Source organism: Nannobrachium achirus (assembly GCF_963921795.1).
Source record: "Nannobrachium achirus genome assembly, chromosome: 6".
In the NCBI taxonomy this organism is placed as follows: Eukaryota; Metazoa; Chordata; class Actinopteri; order Myctophiformes; family Myctophidae; genus Nannobrachium; species Nannobrachium achirus.
In genome coordinates, this window is record NC_137815.1 from 74,309,182 (window position 1) to 74,328,894 (window position 19,713).

At 41.6% G+C, this 19,713-nt stretch overlaps 1 protein-coding gene across 5 annotated transcripts in view; it reads left to right on the top strand.

Moving 5' to 3' along the window:
* Positions 1-2,370: 2,370 nt before the first annotated feature.
* Positions 2,371-19,713, top strand: part of ubap2a (ubiquitin associated protein 2a) — a 61,746-nt gene continuing 44,403 nt past the window's right edge. For 3 of the 5 annotated variants that reach the window (XM_080728987.1, XM_080728989.1, XM_080728988.1), the window contains exons 1-8: positions 2,371-2,419; positions 7,543-7,695; positions 9,743-9,820; positions 10,736-10,846; positions 14,989-15,151; positions 15,882-15,962; positions 17,062-17,125; positions 19,123-19,176. In XM_080728987.1, coding sequence (XP_080585113.1) covers positions 7,597-7,695; positions 9,743-9,820; positions 10,736-10,846; positions 14,989-15,151; positions 15,882-15,962; positions 17,062-17,125; positions 19,123-19,176 — 650 coding nt within the window. In that variant the 5' untranslated portion in view covers positions 2,371-2,419; positions 7,543-7,596. The remainder of the gene's footprint in view (positions 2,420-7,542; positions 7,696-9,742; positions 9,821-10,735; positions 10,847-14,988; positions 15,152-15,881; positions 15,963-17,061; positions 17,126-19,122; positions 19,177-19,713) is intronic. The other 2 variants (XM_080728990.1, XM_080728991.1) reach the window with 1 other exon arrangement.

A 19,713-nucleotide genomic window follows, 5' to 3' on the forward strand; every position in this document is an offset into this window, starting at 1 on the left:
TCACATGATGGGGTCTCATGGGAATAACAGATCTTTGATATGTGGAAACTGGCAGATCCTGTCCGTACGTCAGAGAGTAAGTAACACATCAATGTCTAATAGCTGCTGAGCTGTTTGTTGACATCAAACCCTGGATATCCATACATGGAGACGACTGGATCATCACCCAGATCTCCATATATGGAGCTGACATACTGTACAGTGTACAGTATGTCAGCTCCATATATGGAGACGACTGGATCATCACCCAGATCTCCATATATGGAGCTGACATACTGTACATCCTATTCCCAGATGATGCCCTGTTAGGGCTGATAGCTATGACCATTAAACCTTTATATTTACTGTACATCCTATTCCCAGATGATGCCCTGTTAGGGCTGATAGCTATGAACATTAAACCTTTATATTACAAACATTATTTAAAAGACGCAAGGCCAGATATCAGGAGGGTAAAAAGTGTCCCCACCATGGTTTATTCAAAGACGTTCTGAGACGACCACAGCCAGCATTCTTTTAACAGCAGTAGGATACAAGTCCCTCCCCAAGGGAGAAGAGATTCACATCCAGATAACAGGTCCTGTCAGACCTATCTATCTAAACACCCCCACATCGTAAATACCTTACTTCGCCAAAATAAAAGCCTGGGTTCCCGAGGCTACTACTTACTTAACGAAGGATTTTGGACTTCATGTTGAGGTTTAAGTTAACATGTAGTTGACTTCATGTTGAGGTTTAAGTTAACATGTAGTTGCTTACATAATAAATCATCAACTTGATCAACATGCAAATGATTAAAAGAGAAACACACTATAAAACTCCATTTATCAAGGGCAACCACACTAATAGAATCCCTTTTATGCCATAAATATTAAGCCCATATTGCACGACCTCGCTTCGACCTAAATATAAGTACAATATTTAATTGTACTTATTTTAAGTTATTTATATATCATATTTCATATATAAATATATCAAATATGTGCTATATCGGATGGGTAGACTGATTCAGATCGAAAGTGAAAAGTCTAGATTGCAGCATCTCTAGAACAGGGGTCTTCAACATTTTCAAGCCAGGGACCCCCAAACTGATGGGGAGATGGAGCAGGGACCCCCTATCTCGTAGGGTGGGGGTGTGGCTACAACATATATTGTATATTATTTATGTATAAAATTGTGTTTCATGTGTATAAACATACCATGTTATAGTGCATTCAACACTATGCTATTAAAATAGATTAATATAGTCATGCTTTTATTATAAACGTAAAAGTGGCCGTACCACTGCCATTTATAAACATACCCTATTAACTGAGAACCAATGTCTAACAATCTGTCAATTGCACAATAATCATGTATACAAGCTATTCAACAGAGACAGAATCATTTTTTTTAGTGCTGTTCAACGATTTAATATTTTAATCACGATTAATCACATGATTTAGCTAGTTAATCGCAAATAACAAATAAGTCATCAGCTTTTATCAGTTCACAATGTAACTTAGAGGGATATCTTTCAAGTCTTTCATGGCCCTATTAACTTGGGAGTGGAAAAATATGCTGGCTTTATGCGAAAGTATGTTAATCTTTTATTCAAAATCAATTAAAAACCCAAATAAATCATAATGGTATTGCATTAAACAGACTGCAGCTGATGGGTACAAGGATATGCTAAATTTACTTAATCTGATTACTGTTGTCGTGTTATGTCCACCTTTATGCTTTAATTATATTTTATATCAACAGGGATGGACCTTGTAGCCAAAATAGCCAATATTGTAGCCAATGTTTGACCATTTTAGTTAATTACTTGTGAAAGTTGTGAGACAATTAGAGATATTAATACAATAATTAAATTGTCACTTTATAAATGTGCAGATACCCTGTATAGTGTGTTGGATTGTTTACTGTTGCACATGATATGAAGCTAATGATCTGGAGACCTCCCCAAAATAATAGTTGAGATGTTGAGAAACAGTGTCCAAAGGCCAAATGGCTATAATATATAAATATGCGATTAATTGCGATTAAAATAATTAATCGCGATTAACATAACGGTGAGTTAATCGCGATTAATTTAGTTAAGTCGGACAGCACTAGTTTTTTTTTTATATTTAAAATTTACAAATTACATTGTTTTCTTTCTTTTTTTTCCAATAAATAAATAAAATAAATATATTTATATTTTTTTTCTCCAACAATTTCGGGGACCCCCTGCAGTATCCCCGCGGCGGGCCGGACCCCCTGTTGAAGACCCCCTGCTCTAGAAAAACATAATTTGTAGATCTGCTGTCCTGTCTGTCGGCGAGCGACGCCGCCGCGCCGTTACGTCTTGACGGTGCTGTGGCAGCAGGTCACGTGACCCTGGCTGTCTGCTCACTCAGTGCTGCTGCAGGCCGACTGAAGCTTCTGTTAGCAGGTAAAAACACAACAATGTCCTCCGATGTTTGTCTGAACTTCTGATCATTTAGCGTCAACTTTCATGGACGGGTCGTCGTACTTTGCGGCGGGATTAAACCGTTGATCGTTGTATTTTAGCGGTTATTTAAGGACATAAAGACTAGAGGGTATTTCTCTCTCTGTTAGCGGGGTGTTGTGGGCTGCTTTGGGTTGGTTTGGTTCCCCCAGACAGAAGTCATGTCGGTGGGGAAGGAGAAGGATGGCTGCTGTTGTTGTTGAGGCCATTTTCACCACAATATGTATTAAAAAAATCTTTTGAAAATAGCCGATCTAACAGGCTCTCAAATCGCGACGCAGTGTGAGCTTGTAGATCGCCTATTATTTTTATTTTTTTCCCCCAAAATGGCCCGAAATGTAGGCTATAAGGGGGCTGAAGTGATTAATTTAATGGTGTGTTTTGGTAATAATAATAATCAAAATCTAACAAAAAATAACTATAGTAACTAATAATTGTAGACATCGCACATGTATAAATATATATTATTATTTATCGTTAAAAAACAGTTGTCCACTCATCCATCCAGTCTGTGTGACTTATGGAGGTTTGAGTTAGCATAGTTTAGCTTCATAATGTGTGACTTATGGAGGTTTGAGTTAGCATAGTTTAGCTTCATAGATCCATAATGTGTGACAACAACCATAGCTCTGTTTACACCAGTGTTTCTCAAACTTTTCAAACGTCAAGGTCTTCCCCTTAACTCTGACAGTGTACAAATGGAACCAAATGGACCCGTGAGGGTCCATCTGGTTCCATTTATACACTGTCAGAGTTAACAGACTTGTATATGGGTCCATTTAGGCCCCCCTAAAGGAACCCACAGCCAGGGGTCCCTGGTTGGAATCCACTTGGAGGAACAATGCTGAACCTCCTCAGACTGTATGCTATATTATGGCCCCCCTTTTCAACTGTTTTATTATGTTTTGACACTTTGCTTTCTTTGGCAACATAAACGTTTTCTCGTTCCAATAAAAGCTCCTGCTGCTTGCTTTGTGTCCGTTGAACAGCAGAGCTTTAGCTTAGCATGCACTGCTAACAGTAGCAGCAGGCACTGCCAGCCAGGCTTATGTTGTTGAACACAGTGGAGCCTTAGCAACATGCTAAGCTAAGCTAGCGGGCTAATGTTGACGCTAGCAGGCTAGCTACATGTCGACGGGGCATTGTGTTGTGTTGTGTTGTGTTGTGCTGCTCGCATTGTGTTGAGTTTGTTTGTCCTTTTTCTTCCTACTTAAAAGGGGAAACCGACTTATTGTCCTTTACTGTAACCTGCAGGATCCCCCCAATAAAAACTGTTAAAATAACAAATAAACAACATTAGCCTGCTAGCACGCTGCTAGCTGGAGCGTTAGCAGCGTGCTAATGTTCAGGGGCGTCACAAGGGGGGGAACAGTGGTACTGAGCCAGGGCCCAAGGTGGAGGGGCCTTCATTATTTTAGCTATTGAAAAATAGCAGATATATATGATCTGCTATTTTTGAAAAGTCGTGGAAATTTGTGCAAAGCTTTGAATGTGTATTTTTAAACCGAACATTTGTAACTCATTTTGCTTCTGGGGGGGTCCCTGCTTGGAACTAAATATTTTGAGATGGGGGTCCGTGGCCAAATACATATCATTTTGGGGGTCCTTCACATGAAAAAGTTTGGAGCTCCACTGACATAGAAACATAGGTTTTTCAAGAAACCTTAGAAGGATTTGAAATATTCATAGACTTTTGAATTTTCACGATTTTTCAAAAATAGCAGATCTGTCAGCTTGTGGATCTGCTATTTTTCAATAGTTGAAGCACAAACTGTGAGTGAATCCTCCTCCCCCTATGAAGGACATTCATGGGGGGCCCGCAGTGAATCCTGGTACCCAGGGCCCAGAATGTGGTGTGACGCCCCTGCTAATGTTGACGCTAGAGGAGGACAAAGGGCTGCACGGCTCACACACACACTGACACACACACACTGACACACACACTGACACACACACACACTGACACACACACTGACACACACACACACACACACACACACACACACACACACACACACACACACACACACACACACACACACACACACTGACACACACACTGACACACACACACACACACACACACACACACACACACACACACACACACACACACACACACTGACACACCGTCCCAACAACAACACGGGGATTCCATTGGTTTTATGGCCGAATAATGCAGAACTGTTGTCCAACAGTCACACTGGTGGACGTGTTGAAACCATAGTTATAGGATAAAACAAACGCATAAACAAACAATAGCCCAGCGTGTTTAGTCGAGATTCAAAACAATGTGTGTGTGGGGACTGGGGAGCCCGTGTTTATAACCATTTTACACCGGTGCTGGTTATAAATGTGTTTATAATCATGTTACACCGTTCAACGGGTTATACATGTGTTTATAATCATTTTACACCGGCGCTGGTTATAAATGTGTTTATAATCATGTTACACCGTTCAACGGGTTATACATGTGTTTATAATCATTTTACACCGTTCAACGGGTTATAAATGTGTTTATAATCATTTTACACCGTTCAACGGGTTATAAATGTGTTTATAATCATTTTACACCGCTCAGCGGGTTATAAATGTGTTTATAATCATTTTACACCGCTCAACGGGTTATAAATGTGTTTATAATCATTTTACACCGTTCAACGGGTTATAAATGTGTTTATAATCATTTTACACCGTTCAACGGGTTATAAATGTGTTTATAATCATTTTACACCGCTCAACGGGTTATAAATGTGTTTATAATCATTTTACACCGTTCAGCGGGTTATAAATGTGTTCATAATCATTTTACACCGTTCAGCGGGTTATAAATGTGTTTATAATCATTTTACACCGTTCAACGGGTTATAAATGTGTTTATAATCATTTTACACCGTTCAGCGGGTTATAAATGTGTTTATAATCATTTTACACCGTTCAACGGGTTATAAATGTGTTTATAATCATTTTACACCGCTCAACGGGTTATAAATGTGTTCATAATCATTTTACACCGTTCAGCGGGTTATAAATGTGTTTATAATCATTTTACACCGTTCAACGGGTTATAAATGTGTTTATAATCATTTTACACCGTTCAACGGGTTATACATGTGTTTATAATCATTTTACACCGTTCAACGGATTATAAATGTGTTTATAATCATTTTACACCGTTCAACGGGTTATAAATGACCAGGACAACCAGAGGAGAGCTGCTACTGATTTGAGTTATTTTATTTTATTTAGACCAGTGGTCCTCAAACAGTATCATGTCAAGGACCCCCAAATTTAATAGATACGCCAGGGACCCCCATAAGAAAATATTGTGATTCCCAACCATTATAATTTCAAGGGCCCCCAGTTTGACATGCATTAGGGATACAGACCCCCATTTAATGTTATTTCTATCGCTGAGACTTTAATTTATGGTAAAAATCTACCGGGTCCATTTGTACACCCTCTGTCTGAGTTGCATACCCATAAGGGTCCATTTGGTTCGTAACTATCATTAAGCAGGGGACCCCCAGGAACAACCTCTAGGACCCGTGGGCTGGGCCAAATTTATTACAGCATTTTTATTTTTTATTTTAACAAAAAAACTAATATGCACTTAAAATATGAATTGTCAACATTTTATAGTATTTTCACCCATAGTGATTTTGCTTGCTGTGTTGTTTTTTTGCTTTAGCTTTGTTCAGTCCATCAGCCAATGGAAACAGTCTATTAACAGACGTCATTCAGCCGCTACTGGGAGCTGCGTTGCTATTGTTCTGAGGCATGAAAGCGGAGGGTCAGTGGGGATATCTGCACTTAATAACAATAGCTTTATTCTAGTAATGTGGCTCCCATCAGCACACGGTGCACATTCCACTGTAATACAGGACAATGCATGGATGCCTTTGTACACCCAGTATGATATTCAGCCTTCATTTAACTCAGACAGTACACAATCTACACATGTAAACACATGTATAGGGCTGTCACGATTATGACATTTTATGTGACGAGTAATTGTCACACAAATAGTTGCGATTAACGATTTAATTGTGTTTTTGTCGCTCAACACATGAATCAAAACTGCAACCCTGTTTGGCTTTGAAGTTGCACAGGGCAGATGTGACAAATAACCTAAATATACAAAGGAATGACCGACAACATATGTAATAACTTTATTCTTTATACATTTCGAGTGGAAATAGCAGATCTACAAGCTCACAACGCATCGCGATACGTTGTGAGCTTGTAGATATGCTATTTCCACTACTTTTTTAAAGTGTTTGAAACTATATGACCATTTCTCAACATTGAAACGATTATGCTAAATTATTGCGATTACCTGAAATAATTGCGATTGTACGATTATGTAATAAGTGTGACAGGCCTATGAGAGCACAGGTTCATTTACAGTCTCAAGAGTGACACATGGATGTGTAATATTTTAGAGGCAAATCTTTGACAGACTGTGAAATGTTTCTTACTTTAAATACTGAACCGTTTGAATATGTGACTTTTTTCACATACTCTGCATAACATTTATTTTGTAAAGTTTCACACCAGACTACATTTAACACTTAAAACAAAGAAACATGGAGATGGAAGCGTTCTAGTTACGGTACTTTATTTCACACTGTGTGCTCTTTGAGAGGCCCATAGAGTGTAAGAGGACACTGGGTCACTCTCCCCTTTCTTGACCTAGATTTTCCTCAAAGCGGTTGCATCACAGGCCTATAGTGTGTGTACGTATGGATGAATGAATGAGAGAGGCTCCGTAAGGAGGAGTGTAATCTGTTGGCGTAGAGTTCAGCCTTAACTGTGTTTAAGGAGAGATGCGTCAGTCTCTGTTACACACACTGGGGAGGTAAAGTGTCACAACTCCAGATAGCGAGACCACTTAAGGAATTTGAGTTGGCAAGACCTCTAAAGGAATCGAGTCATTATGTATGATTGCAGAGATTTGAAACTTGACTATTGTTCATTCATGGTTATAATTTATCCACGTGGAGAAGTTATACGTTTCTGTTAACTCTTCCTCCTCCTGTCATTTCTTGTTTTGTCTTTTTCAGATTTTTCTATTTTGTACATACAGAGTTTTGTATATACTGTATATTATACTGTATATGATGAGCTCACTGGGCGGCGACAAGGCCCGGGGCTCTGGAGGAAAAGCACTGCCCACTGCCACACACACCTCCTCTCTGCCACATAAACACATACAGGTGAGGACACACACACACACACACACACACACACACCTCCTCTCTGCCACATAAACACATACAGGTGAGGACACACACACACCTCCTCTCTGCCACATAAACACATACAGGTGAGGACACACACACACACACACCTCCTCTCTGCCACATAAACACATACAGGTGAGGACACACACACACACACACACCTCCTCTCTGCCACATAAACACATACAGGTGAGGACACACACACACACACACACACACACACCTCCTCTCTGCCACATAAACACATACAGGTGAGGACACACACACACACACCTCCTCTCTGCCACATAAACACATACAGGTGAGGACACACACACACACACACACACACACCTCCTCTCTGCCACATAAACACATACAGGTGAGGACACACACACACACACACACACACACACACACCTCCTCTCTGCCACATAAACACATACAGGTGAGGACACACACACACACACACCTCCTCTCTGCCACATAAACACATACAGGTGAGGACACACACACACACACACACCTCCTCTCTGCCACATAAACACATACAGGTGAGGACACACACACACACACACACACACACACCTCCTCTCTGCCACATAAACACATACAGGTGAGGACACACACACACACACCTCCTCTCTGCCACATAAACACATACAGGTGAGGACACACACACACACACACACACACACCTCCTCTCTGCCACATAAACACATACAGGTGAGGACACACACACACACACACACACACACACACACCTCCTCTCTGCCACATAAACACATACAGGTGAGGACACACACACACACACACCTCCTCTCTGCCACATAAACACACACACACACACACACACACACACACACACACACACACACACACACACACACACACACACACACACACACCTCCTCTCTGCCACATAAACACACACACACACACACACACACACACACACACACACACACACACCTCCTCTCTGCCACATAAACACATACAGGTGAGGACACACACACACACACCTCCTCTCTGCCACATAAACACATACAGGTGAGGACACACACACACAACCACACAACCAGTACACACACACAACCACACACACCTCCTCTCAACCACAGAAACAGATACAGGTGAGGACACAACCAGTACACACACAACCACACAACCAGTATACACACAACCACACACACACACCTCCTCACAACCACAGAAACAGATACAGGTGAGGACACAACCAGTACACACACAACCACACAACCAATATACACACAACCACACGACCAACACACACACAGGAATGGAGTGAAGTCATAATAACACGCATGATAACAGAGCAGCAGGAGACCTTGTTGTAGAACACACCTGCTTGTAGAAGAAATGTGCCTCATTAGTGCCAGATTGCTTTTGCTGAGTTGCACGGACATACATTTTATGCAGGGTTGATTCTTGGCCTTAGTTAATTCTTGTTTGCCACACTGTCATCATGGCGTTCAAAGTTTTTCAAAAATGGCACAAATGGCCAGTCTACAAGCTAGGGAGAGTGTTTTCTGCTGGTGTTTCAGTCCGAGTGTATCAAAGGGTGCGTTCGGAAATGCACACCGGGTCTGGTTAGTTTTAGGCATAGTTTTACTGAGGTTAGGATTAGGGTTGGGTTTAGGCATAGTTTTACTGAGGTTAGGATTAGGATTAGGGTTGGGTTTAGGCATAGTTTTACTGAGGTTAGGGTTGGGGTTGGGTTTAGGCATAGTTTTACTGGGGTTAGGGTTAGTTTTAGGCATAGTTTTACTGAGGTTAGGGTTACCAGCAGAAAACACTCTCCCCTACAAGCTCACAGGTGTGATGCGTTGTGAATTTGTAGATCGTATATTTCTGCTATTTGTCATACGACGGTGTGTGTACATTACTGTACAATCTGTGTGGTTAAAAGTTAATTTGTCTAAACAAAACACTCCTTTTTCTACTAAATCCTTTGTTCTTCTCAGTTTTATTTATTTACTTTTGCCCTCCGCTTTGACTTGTGTATGTTTTTGTATCGCAGGCTACTGCCGAGCAGATCCGACTTGCCCAGATGATTTATGACAAGAGCGATGCAGACTTTGAGGACAAAGTCAATCAGGTGAGGAACACTCCACATACCAGCGTCCTGGAAGGACAAGGCTTATTGTTTGAGTCGGGGTGTGAACTGCCATGTCTGTACAGATGGCATGGTTGTGTGATGGTATGGGTGAGGCTTTAACCCATTTAGGCCTACAATTATTGAATGCTTTAACTACTAGCTGCAAGCTTGTAGATCTGCTATTTTTGAAAAATCGTGAAAATGTGTGCAAATTTTTCATTATATATTTTTCAAAGCAGAATTTTATAACTCAAATCTCTGCTTCTGGGGGGGTCCCTGGAACAACATATTTTGATTTTTTTTTTTTTTTTTTTTAGTTTTGAGTTTTCAAAAGTGATCCCAGACTACTGACCACCAAGTCACTATTCGACGTTCACCGAAGTCGAATATTCGCTTTTTTTTCTCTCTTTAAAAAATATATAGTTCATAAAGCTTGGCTAGATAGGAAGTCATAAGAATGAGTTGTCAATGGTTCTCAAACCTTTTTAGGCCGTGACCCCCAAAATAAACATATTTTAACTGGGGACCCCCACCCTGACAACACTTGGAAATGTAGGTATTACATTTAATGTGACTCGGTTCCACAGATAAATATTGTGAAAATAGCAGATCTACATGCTCACAACGCCTCCGAGCATGTAGATCGGCTATTTTCACAATGTTCGCCTCTTGCTTACTTAATATTTGACATTTTGGCCAGTCCTGTCGAATATTCGACTATTCGAATACTTTGAGGTCGAATAATTCGAATACTAAAAATCACTATTGTGTGTGTGTGTGTGTGTGTGTGTGTGTGTGTGTGTGTGTGTGTGTGTGTGTGTGTGTGTGTGTGTGTGTGTGTGTGTGTGTGTGTGTGTGTGTGTGTGTGTGTGTGTGTGTGTGTGTGTGTGTGTGTGTGTGTGTGTGCGCTCCCAGCTGATGGAGGTGACAGGGAAGAACCAGGATGAATGCATGGTGGCGCTCCATGACTGCAACGAGGACGTCAACAGAGCCATCAACTTCCTCCTAGAGAGCACCTCGGACACGGTAAGCCTCTTCAACAGGGGGTCCGGGACCCCTAGGGGGTTCTCAGAGTTACTACAGGGGGTCCTCCAAATCTTTGTGTGGTCGAAACCTTTTTTCTCCTTTTTTATATGAACCACTTGAACCCTAACGTCCATATTCTGAGAACTTTAGCCAAAAAAATCAGACCTACAAGCTTGTAGATCGGCTATTTTCGGCAAAGAGCAGAATGAATGAACCGCTTTGACCGCTGATGTGGTGGATATTGATGCTCAGGGTTTGACACTAACGGTTGCCTGACTGCCCGTAGCAAGTCAATAAAATGCTGGGGCAAGTGGAGTTTGCTTTCAGGTTGCCGATCGGGCAAGTGCGTTTGAATGGGGAAGCAACAGGTCTTCATTAAATATAGCTTATTCAAGTGGGCATGACCTGGCTTTGGGTAAGTAGAACTTGACCTGTACTTGCCGACGGGCAAGTGCCTCTGAGACCTTAGGGTCAACCCAGGATAAACTCATATTAGGGAGTCTAGTCAATCTCCAAGGCTTCACCCCTGATAAGAGTGACAATTAAGGGATGAAGTGAATTACATTGTTCATCTGTGAAATGATTGGCATTTGAATGATCAGTGGACATATTTAGAACCTGACCCACAATGCCATGCTGGTAGACTCACCGTGATGGCATGTCTGGAAAGGTGACCGGTTTGAAGGTATAAGAGACGGCTCGCTAAAGTCAAATATGATTGATTTATTACTCGATAGACTATTCAGTAGTTTCAAAAGGATTAAATGGGGGAACCAAAACAAATCCTGTTAAGCTATTATTTTCATTTCCAGCTGATGGTATTCCAGATTGTTATCAGTTCTTTGAGCAATTGAATCATTGGTTATTATTGCTGTTATAAATATCCCAAACTGTAGGCTTTCTTCTTTTTCTTTTGAGGAGGGTATTTTGAACATTGATGGCGAGTGGGAATGGGATCTGATTGAGTGATGCTGGAGTGGGAATGAACTCCTCTGCCTTCTCTTATGTTGAGTAGACGTTCTATTGAATAATGAATTATCAAATACTATCCAGGTTGTTGCAATTTAGCACAGAGGACTCCCTGCTATATGAAAGGGTAATTTAGCACAGAGGACTCCTTGCTATATGAAAGGGTAATTTAGCACAGAGGACTCCTTGCTATATGAAAGGGTAATTTAGCACAGAGGACTCCCTGCTATATGAAAGGGTAATTTAGCACAGAGGACTCCTTGCTATATGAAAGGGTAATTTAGCACAGAGGACTCCCTGCTATATGAAAGGGTAATTTAGCACAGAGGACTCCTTGCTATATGAAAGGGTAATTTAGCACAGAGGACTCCCTGCTATATGAAAGGGTAATTTAGCACAGAGGACTCCTTGCTATATGAAAGGGTAATTTAGCACAGAGGACTCCCTGCTATATGAAAGGGTAATTTAGCACAGAGGACTCCTTGCTATATGAAAGGGTAATTTAGCACAGAGGACTCCCTGCTATATGAAAGGGTAATTTAGCACAGAGGACCCCATGCTATATGAAAGGGTACTTATTTATTATTAATTTAGCACAGAGGACTCCCTGCTATATGAAAGGGTAATTTAGCACAGAGGACTCCCTGCTATATGAAAGGGTAATTTAGCACAGAGGACTCCCTGCTATATGAAAGGGTAATTTAGCACAGAGGACTCCCTGCTATATGAAAGGGTACTTATTAGTGAAATGGCATATTAAAGGGCAAATAGAAATGGAATGCAATACATTTGCCAAGTCAGTCTTGCCTCAGTGTCACATAGCCAGACGATGAGAGATTTCCGTGTTTGAACTCTACGTTCAGATCCCATATGAAGGTGAAGGACTGGCCTAAAGTCATTCAGGGTTCCCACATTCATGAAATTCCTGGAAATATTTTGAAATTAAGAAAAGATTTTTGGAATTGATCAAGGGTCCTGGAAGAAAATAGCTATGCATTGTCTTTGGTTATTGATTTTGTTAATACCTCTGAAATGACAAATGAAACATTGGCCAAATTGTCAAATATTAGAGGCAGAAATTGTGAAAATAGCCGATCTACATGCTCACTACGCCTCGCAACGTGAGGCGTTGAGAGCATGTAGATCTGCTATTTTCATAATAAAACCGTGTTATACAAAATTCCTCTACTCTTAGTGCTTGTCAGGTTGGGGGGTCCCCAGTTCGCATATGATTATTTTGGGGGTCACGGCCTGAAAAGGTTGAGAACCACTGGCATACACTGCCTGTCCTTGGGCATTGCACATAGGAGTAAGCGACTCGTTATTGAGCTGAATTATTGTTATATAGTCCTGGAAATCGGGTTAAATATTCTGGAAAAGTTTTGGAAATTAATTGGTAAAGATGTGTGGGAACCACTGCATCGGTTCTGCAAAGCTGTAAACCTTTTCCAGAATTGTTCTCTGATCCTCTGGCTGTGTGACTACTAGACTAGACTTCTCTTGTCCTTGTGCCCTCTAGCAGCCAGTTAGCGGAGAAAATACCAGGGCGTCTTTGTGCCAGTTGAAACTGTGCAAGAGACCAGTATTGGATGTTGTTCAGCTTGGATGTCGTGTTTCCTCTGAGAAAATCTGATCATTTGTGAAGAGTGATGAAGACCAGCCAGCACAGGTGGCAAGGAGCCTGTCAGTTACCTGGTGTTGTTGTTGTTTTGGCTTCGTGGAAGTCCCAGAATAGCGAGCTGTGCGTTGTTTTCCCTTACAGTCGACTGCTGTGGCCGTGTGTAATCCTGTAATGGTTGTAACTGCTGTGGCTGTGTGTAATCCTGTAATGGTTGTAACTGCTGTGGCTGTGTGTAATCCTGTAATGGTTGTAACTGCTGTGGCTGTGTGTAATCCTGTAATGGTTGTAACTGCTGTGGCTGTGTGTAATCCTGTAATGGTTGTAGCTGCTGTGGCTGTGTGTAATCCTGTAATGGTTGTAACTGCTGTGGCTGTGTGTAATCCTGTAATGGTTGTAACTGCTGTGGCCGTGTGTAATCCTGTAATGGTTGTAACTGCTGTGGCTGTGTGTAATCCTGTAATGGTTGTAACTGCTGTGGCTGTGTGTAATCCTGTAATGGTTGTAACTGCTGTGGCTGTGTGTAATCCTGTAATGGTTGTAACTGCTGTGGCTGTGTGTAATCCTGTAATGGTTGTAACTGCTGTGGCTGTGTGTAATCCTGTAATGGTTGTAACTGCTGTGGCTGTGTGTAATCCTGTAATGGTTGTAACTGCTGTGGCTGTGTGTAATCCTGTAATGGTTGTAACTGCTGTGGCTGTGTGTAATCCTGTAATGGTTGTAACTGCTGTGGCCGTGTGTAATCCTGTAATGGTTGTAAACCACAGAAATGTTGTTATCCCACAGGCGTGTCGAAAACGTGGGTGGCATGGCTGTAATACTGTAGCTGCTTAATTATTATCAACACCGCTGTGCTATTTCTGATACAGCATGGTTTTATTTATGTATTATTTCTGAGCCAAAATGAAAATACTTGGAGGTGGTTGAGCTGGTTGAGCACTTGAACAATGGACTCACTCGCTAGCTTTCACCGTGGACTGAAGACTCACCTTTTCAGACTCCACCTTGACCCATAGCACTACTGAAACATTCATTGACCATACATGAAGCTAGTTAGCATTTGTTTTTAGGTTTTTTTAGAATCCTTTTTTCTTTACTGATTATATTGTTGTTGTTCTTTTTAGATTGATATTCATATTAATTGATATTCTAATTCACGTGACTTGAGATTTTCACTCTGAGTGATGTTTACTCCTTTCTAAAGCTCTCTTCTCTTGTCCCTCTCTCTTTTAGACCTCATGGAGATGGTTCTAAAGCTCTGTTATCGTGTCCCTCTCTCTCTTTTAGACCTCATGGAGATGGTTCTAAAGCTCTGTTATCTCGTCCCTCTCTCTCTTTTAGACCTCATGGAGATGGTTCTAAAGCTCTGTTATCTCGTCCCTCTCTCTCTTTTAGACCTCATGGAGATGGTTCTAAAGCTCTGTTATCTTGTCCCTCTCTCTCTTTTAGACCTCATGGAGATGGTTCTAAAGCTCTGTTATCTTGTCCCTCTCTCTCTTTTAGACCTCATGGAGATGGTTCTAAAGCTCTGTTATCTTGTCCCTCTCTCTTTTAGACCTCATGGGAGACGGTTGGGAGGAAGAAGCCCTTGGTGAAGGATGGACCGTCTGAGAGCAAGGAGAACAAGGAGAACCGGGAGAAAAAAGGGGAGAGGGATGGAAGCAAGGCCCGCGGCTCAAACAACCGCAGGGGCAAGGGGCCCAGCCGGAGCCGACCAGGTAGCATACCATACCATACCATACCATACCATACCCTAACCCTAACCCAGGGGCAAGGGGCCCAGCCGGAGCCGACCAGGTAGGGCATTAACGAAAAAGTCGACAAGTCGACTGAGTCGACTTCATTACAAGAGTCGACTCCCACCAGAGAAAGTCGAAAAAAAGAATCCTTTGTATTTATTTTCTATCATTATTTTTGCTCCATGTGTGCGTCTGTACAGTAGGATTGCTTATTGTCAAGGACGGACTGATCCAATATTACAGCCTACATTACATTTGGTATAACATGGTTCTATTGTGAAAATAGCAGATCTACATGCTCACAACGCGGCACTCGTGCCGCTCTGTGAGCTTGTAGATCTGCTAGCATAAAATAATGATACACAATAATGTGTACCCGTTCTAAATGGGTTAATTACATTCATATCGATCCGATCCATGGTCGATCGATCGATAAGCAGCATCTCTAGCCAACATGCAACTAAAACTAGACCAAAACTAAACCATTTTAGATGACAAAAAAATAACCAAAACAAAATGACATTTTATTCAAAAGACTAAATCTAAATTTGCTGGTCAAAATCAACGCAGTGTGCATGTTTTGATTGTGGTGTATGTGCTGTGCATGTGTGTTCATTGTGGTGTATGTGCTGTGCATGTGTGTTCATTGTGGTGTATGTGCTGTGCATGTGTGTTCATTGTGGTGTATGTGCTGTGCATGTGTGTTCAGCACGCCCAGAAGAGAACGGCGTGGAGGTCCCAGCGGTGGACCGAGGAGCAGAGCGAGGACGGAGGGGCAGAGGGGGACGAGGTGAGGGGACAGGGGCGTCACAAGGGGGGGAACAGTGGGACTGAGTTACCAGGGCCCAAGGTGGAGGGGCTTGGAATTATTTAATAACTATTGAAAAATGGCAGATATACACAGGGGTTAAAGTTCTCCGTCCTGGGGACGGATTTCCGTCCTGAGGAGTCCCTAGGGGCTATTTATGAGATCAATGGAGATTTGCTAAACAAATAATAAAGGGAGGGGGGGGGGGGGGGGGGTGTATCCATGGCCGCGATGTTAATAACATGACCGAAATCGTCAAAATGCAGCATAATACTTGCTAGTCAAGTCAAGTGATCTCCAAATTACAATGCATGCCTCCCCAGCGAATTTTCTTTTTTTGGGGGGGGGGGGGGGGGTCCCTGGAACTAAATATTTTGAGATGGAGGTCCGTGGACAAATACATATCATTTTGGGGGTCCTTCACATTTAAAGGTTTGAGCACCACTTACATAGAAACATAGGTTTTTCAAAATTCTTAAAAAGAAAAAAATAGGATTTTACATAGGATTTCTTCCACACATTTTCATGACTTTTCAAAAATAGCAGATCCACAAGCTCACAACAGTTAAAGTACCCTCCTGTGTGGGAGAACCAAGACTTGAGTTGTGGTCGACTCTGTGTTTGTGTGTCGGTGTTCACTTCGTCTACGAGAAATGTTCGACTGCATTTTTTTCACTGACAAACTAAATATAAACTAAGCTATGATGACTGGAACTAAACAAATGTATTGACAGTTTTGGCAACAAGTGAAACCTTGCCTAAAGGGAGGAACTACTGGAGAGTCATTTTATGTTTGGTCGTGCTTGGGTGTTGCAGGCTGAAAACAGCCGTTCTACAAGCTCACAACGCGTTGTGACACGTTGTGAGCTTGTAGAACTGCCATCAGTTGTTTTCTAGCATTCAACCAAGTGGAATTCAGCCATTACGACGCAATCAAGGCCTGCCAAAATACATTTTTGTCAACTGTACATTTGTTGAACTAAAACTAAAACGGATCAGATGACTGAAATATGACATTGTATTCAAAAAGACAAAAAATCAAAGCTAAATCCATGTGTTGTGTTTGTCTGTCTCTTTTCAGGTTCTGGAGGTGGAGGGCGGGGCAGAGCAGCAGGCGGGAGCAGGTTCTCTGCCCAGGGAATGGGGTACGTCACAGGCATGCAAACTTGTAGCTTTTCGGCGAAAATTGCCGTTTTGAATCCAAATTGGTCATTTGTGTGAATCGTCCAGATTCGTTAAAAAACTGTTTAGGGGGGTGGGGGGGTATCGTGTCATCAGAGCAGCAGTGAGAAGAGGAGCGTTTATTTCTTGTTCTCAGCTCCGTCCGTTTTGTCAGTACAATAGTGTTGAAGGTGGAAGGGGAAGTGTGTCGTTTTATTTTTTAACAAATCAAGCGCTCCCTTCTCTTGCATGCGACGTCAACTGCAGGCAGCGCTCAGAATGAGCCCAGCCAGCCACTGTACTGCGAGCCACAGAGCAGAGCGCTCAAAGCGGCTCAAAGTTGCAGTGGTGTGGTCGTGTAGTACTGTAGTTGTGGAGTGACTGTGGACTTGTGGTTTTTGATTCGCTTGCATCGCGGTCGTGCGCTATTCTGCATCGATGCGTGACGTTATATAATCGACTATTTATATCCTTGTTGATTTTACTCAACGATGATGAGCTAGCTACATGCTAACGCTAGTGCCGTTTCGCTGTTATGCCTCCTACAGATACAGAATGAGGCTGAGACTACGACTAGTCACAAAAAGTCTCTCAAGAACAGACTTACTGAGCTCGAGTTACAAGTGAAAAGGATCAACCTTTTCTTTGACGATGGTTAGATCAACAAATCTGCCAGGAGGATCCACTAAATAAATAATCTGTGATTTACAACACTGTTTCCCAAACCCGGGGTCGGGACCCATTTGTGGGTCGTTGACACATTTTTATGGGTCCCTTCATTTTTGGTTTCCTACATTTCGTTTTTAATTACAAACGTATTATTTCAAAACATTTTCAAAAAACATTCCCTCCCCTAAAAAAAGCTAAACATTTCATGATTAAAAAAAAGTAAATTATTTTTTTCAAATTTCATGAATAAATAAAATACAAATGATCTAATAAATGATCTTAGAAAACAAATAGGCCTATTTAAGAAATAGTGAAAATAGCCGATCTACAAGCTCACAGTACGCATTGTGTCCCTAAATATTAGGATACTCCTATAACTATATCTGTAGGCTATATTCAATATTTTTTTGTAGATTTTCTTTATTATATCTAGAACAATCGGTGGCAGGCAACAAGTCCAATTTTGCTGCATTTATTGTATATGTACGAGTAAAGGCCCATTCCCACTGGGCCAGATGACAGATAAAGAAATCTCCTTCTCCAGATATTTTTCCATTCAAAGTGGATGATAGATACAGATAAAAAAAATATCTACCATAGATATTTGCCACAGATACTTTTATCTGTGGCAAATATTTTTTTTTATCTGTATCTACCATCCACTTTGAATGGAAAAATATCTGGAGAAAGAGATTTTTTTATCTGTTATCTGGCCCAGTGGGAATGGGCCTTTAGTCACTGTTTAACCAAGTTAGAATCGTGCAAATTCACCCAACCCGTTCCGAAAAAGGTCAAAAACTTCGCGCCGCGCTGTGAACATTTTAACCCCAGAAAATGTTGTCACCTTTTTCACCTTGGGGCTGTTTGCATGTCTGACGTCAGTGACGCCGTCATGATGGCACATTTCAGTCTAAAATCCTGAATGTTGATTTAACTCTGAAAGTATGTACTGTATACAAACCTGTTAGGGTCCGTCTGAGGATTCTGTGTGGTATTCTCCAAAAAAAGTACAGTGAACAGTGCCTTTTTTATCAGTTAACTTTTGGTGTTGTAATTATAATAAACTTTAGTTGTATAGCAAATGTCATGACATGAAATGCAGCTTGTGGTGTCATAGTGATGAAACCGCCTTCCTAGGTCGTGATTTGTGTTGCAAATCACACTTTCTCAGAACTTTACTGACGTGCAGCATTATGCACAAAGTTAAACCCCTCCAAATCATCCTCTGATGCCGCAGCAGGCTTGGTCTTAAACCAGCCCAAAATGTTCACCTCTCCCTCCCCTTCTCTGCTCCCTCCATTGGCTCCTATAGTTTCTGCCTGCACAGAGTTCAAAACACTGATGTTGGCCTACAAAGCAACCAAAGGTATGGATGGCTCCCCATACCTTTAAAAAGCCTGATCCAACCCTATACAACCCCTCCTGATCACTCAGATCAGCTGACACAGGGACACTGTGCATAATATACACTCACGACTCTCTGCCATACTCTGAAGACTACCTCTTCAGACTCCACCTTAGACCGTAGCATTTGACCTAGCTCTGGTCCATAGCGTTAGAGTTCTCCCTAACGCTATGTTCCTCTACCTCCTAGCTCTGGTCCATGGGGCTGTTAAGTATGACATCATTTTGTAGGCAGAGGAGAATTTCTGCCCCCAGTTTCCGTGAATCTTTTTACTATTTTTACTATTTACACATTTTTCTTCTCTTTGTTGTTGAAAGGAAAGTGTTAGAATTATACTTTAGTCGTTATTTTTGTCTCGGATCTGTTGAAATAGTGAGGGACAGAAAATGCTCTGGGGGCAGAGTTCTCCTCTGCCTACAAAATGATGTCACGGCTTAAAAGCCCCATAGCGTTAGTGGAGTTCTCCCTAACGCTATGTTCCTCTACCTCCGTATTCCT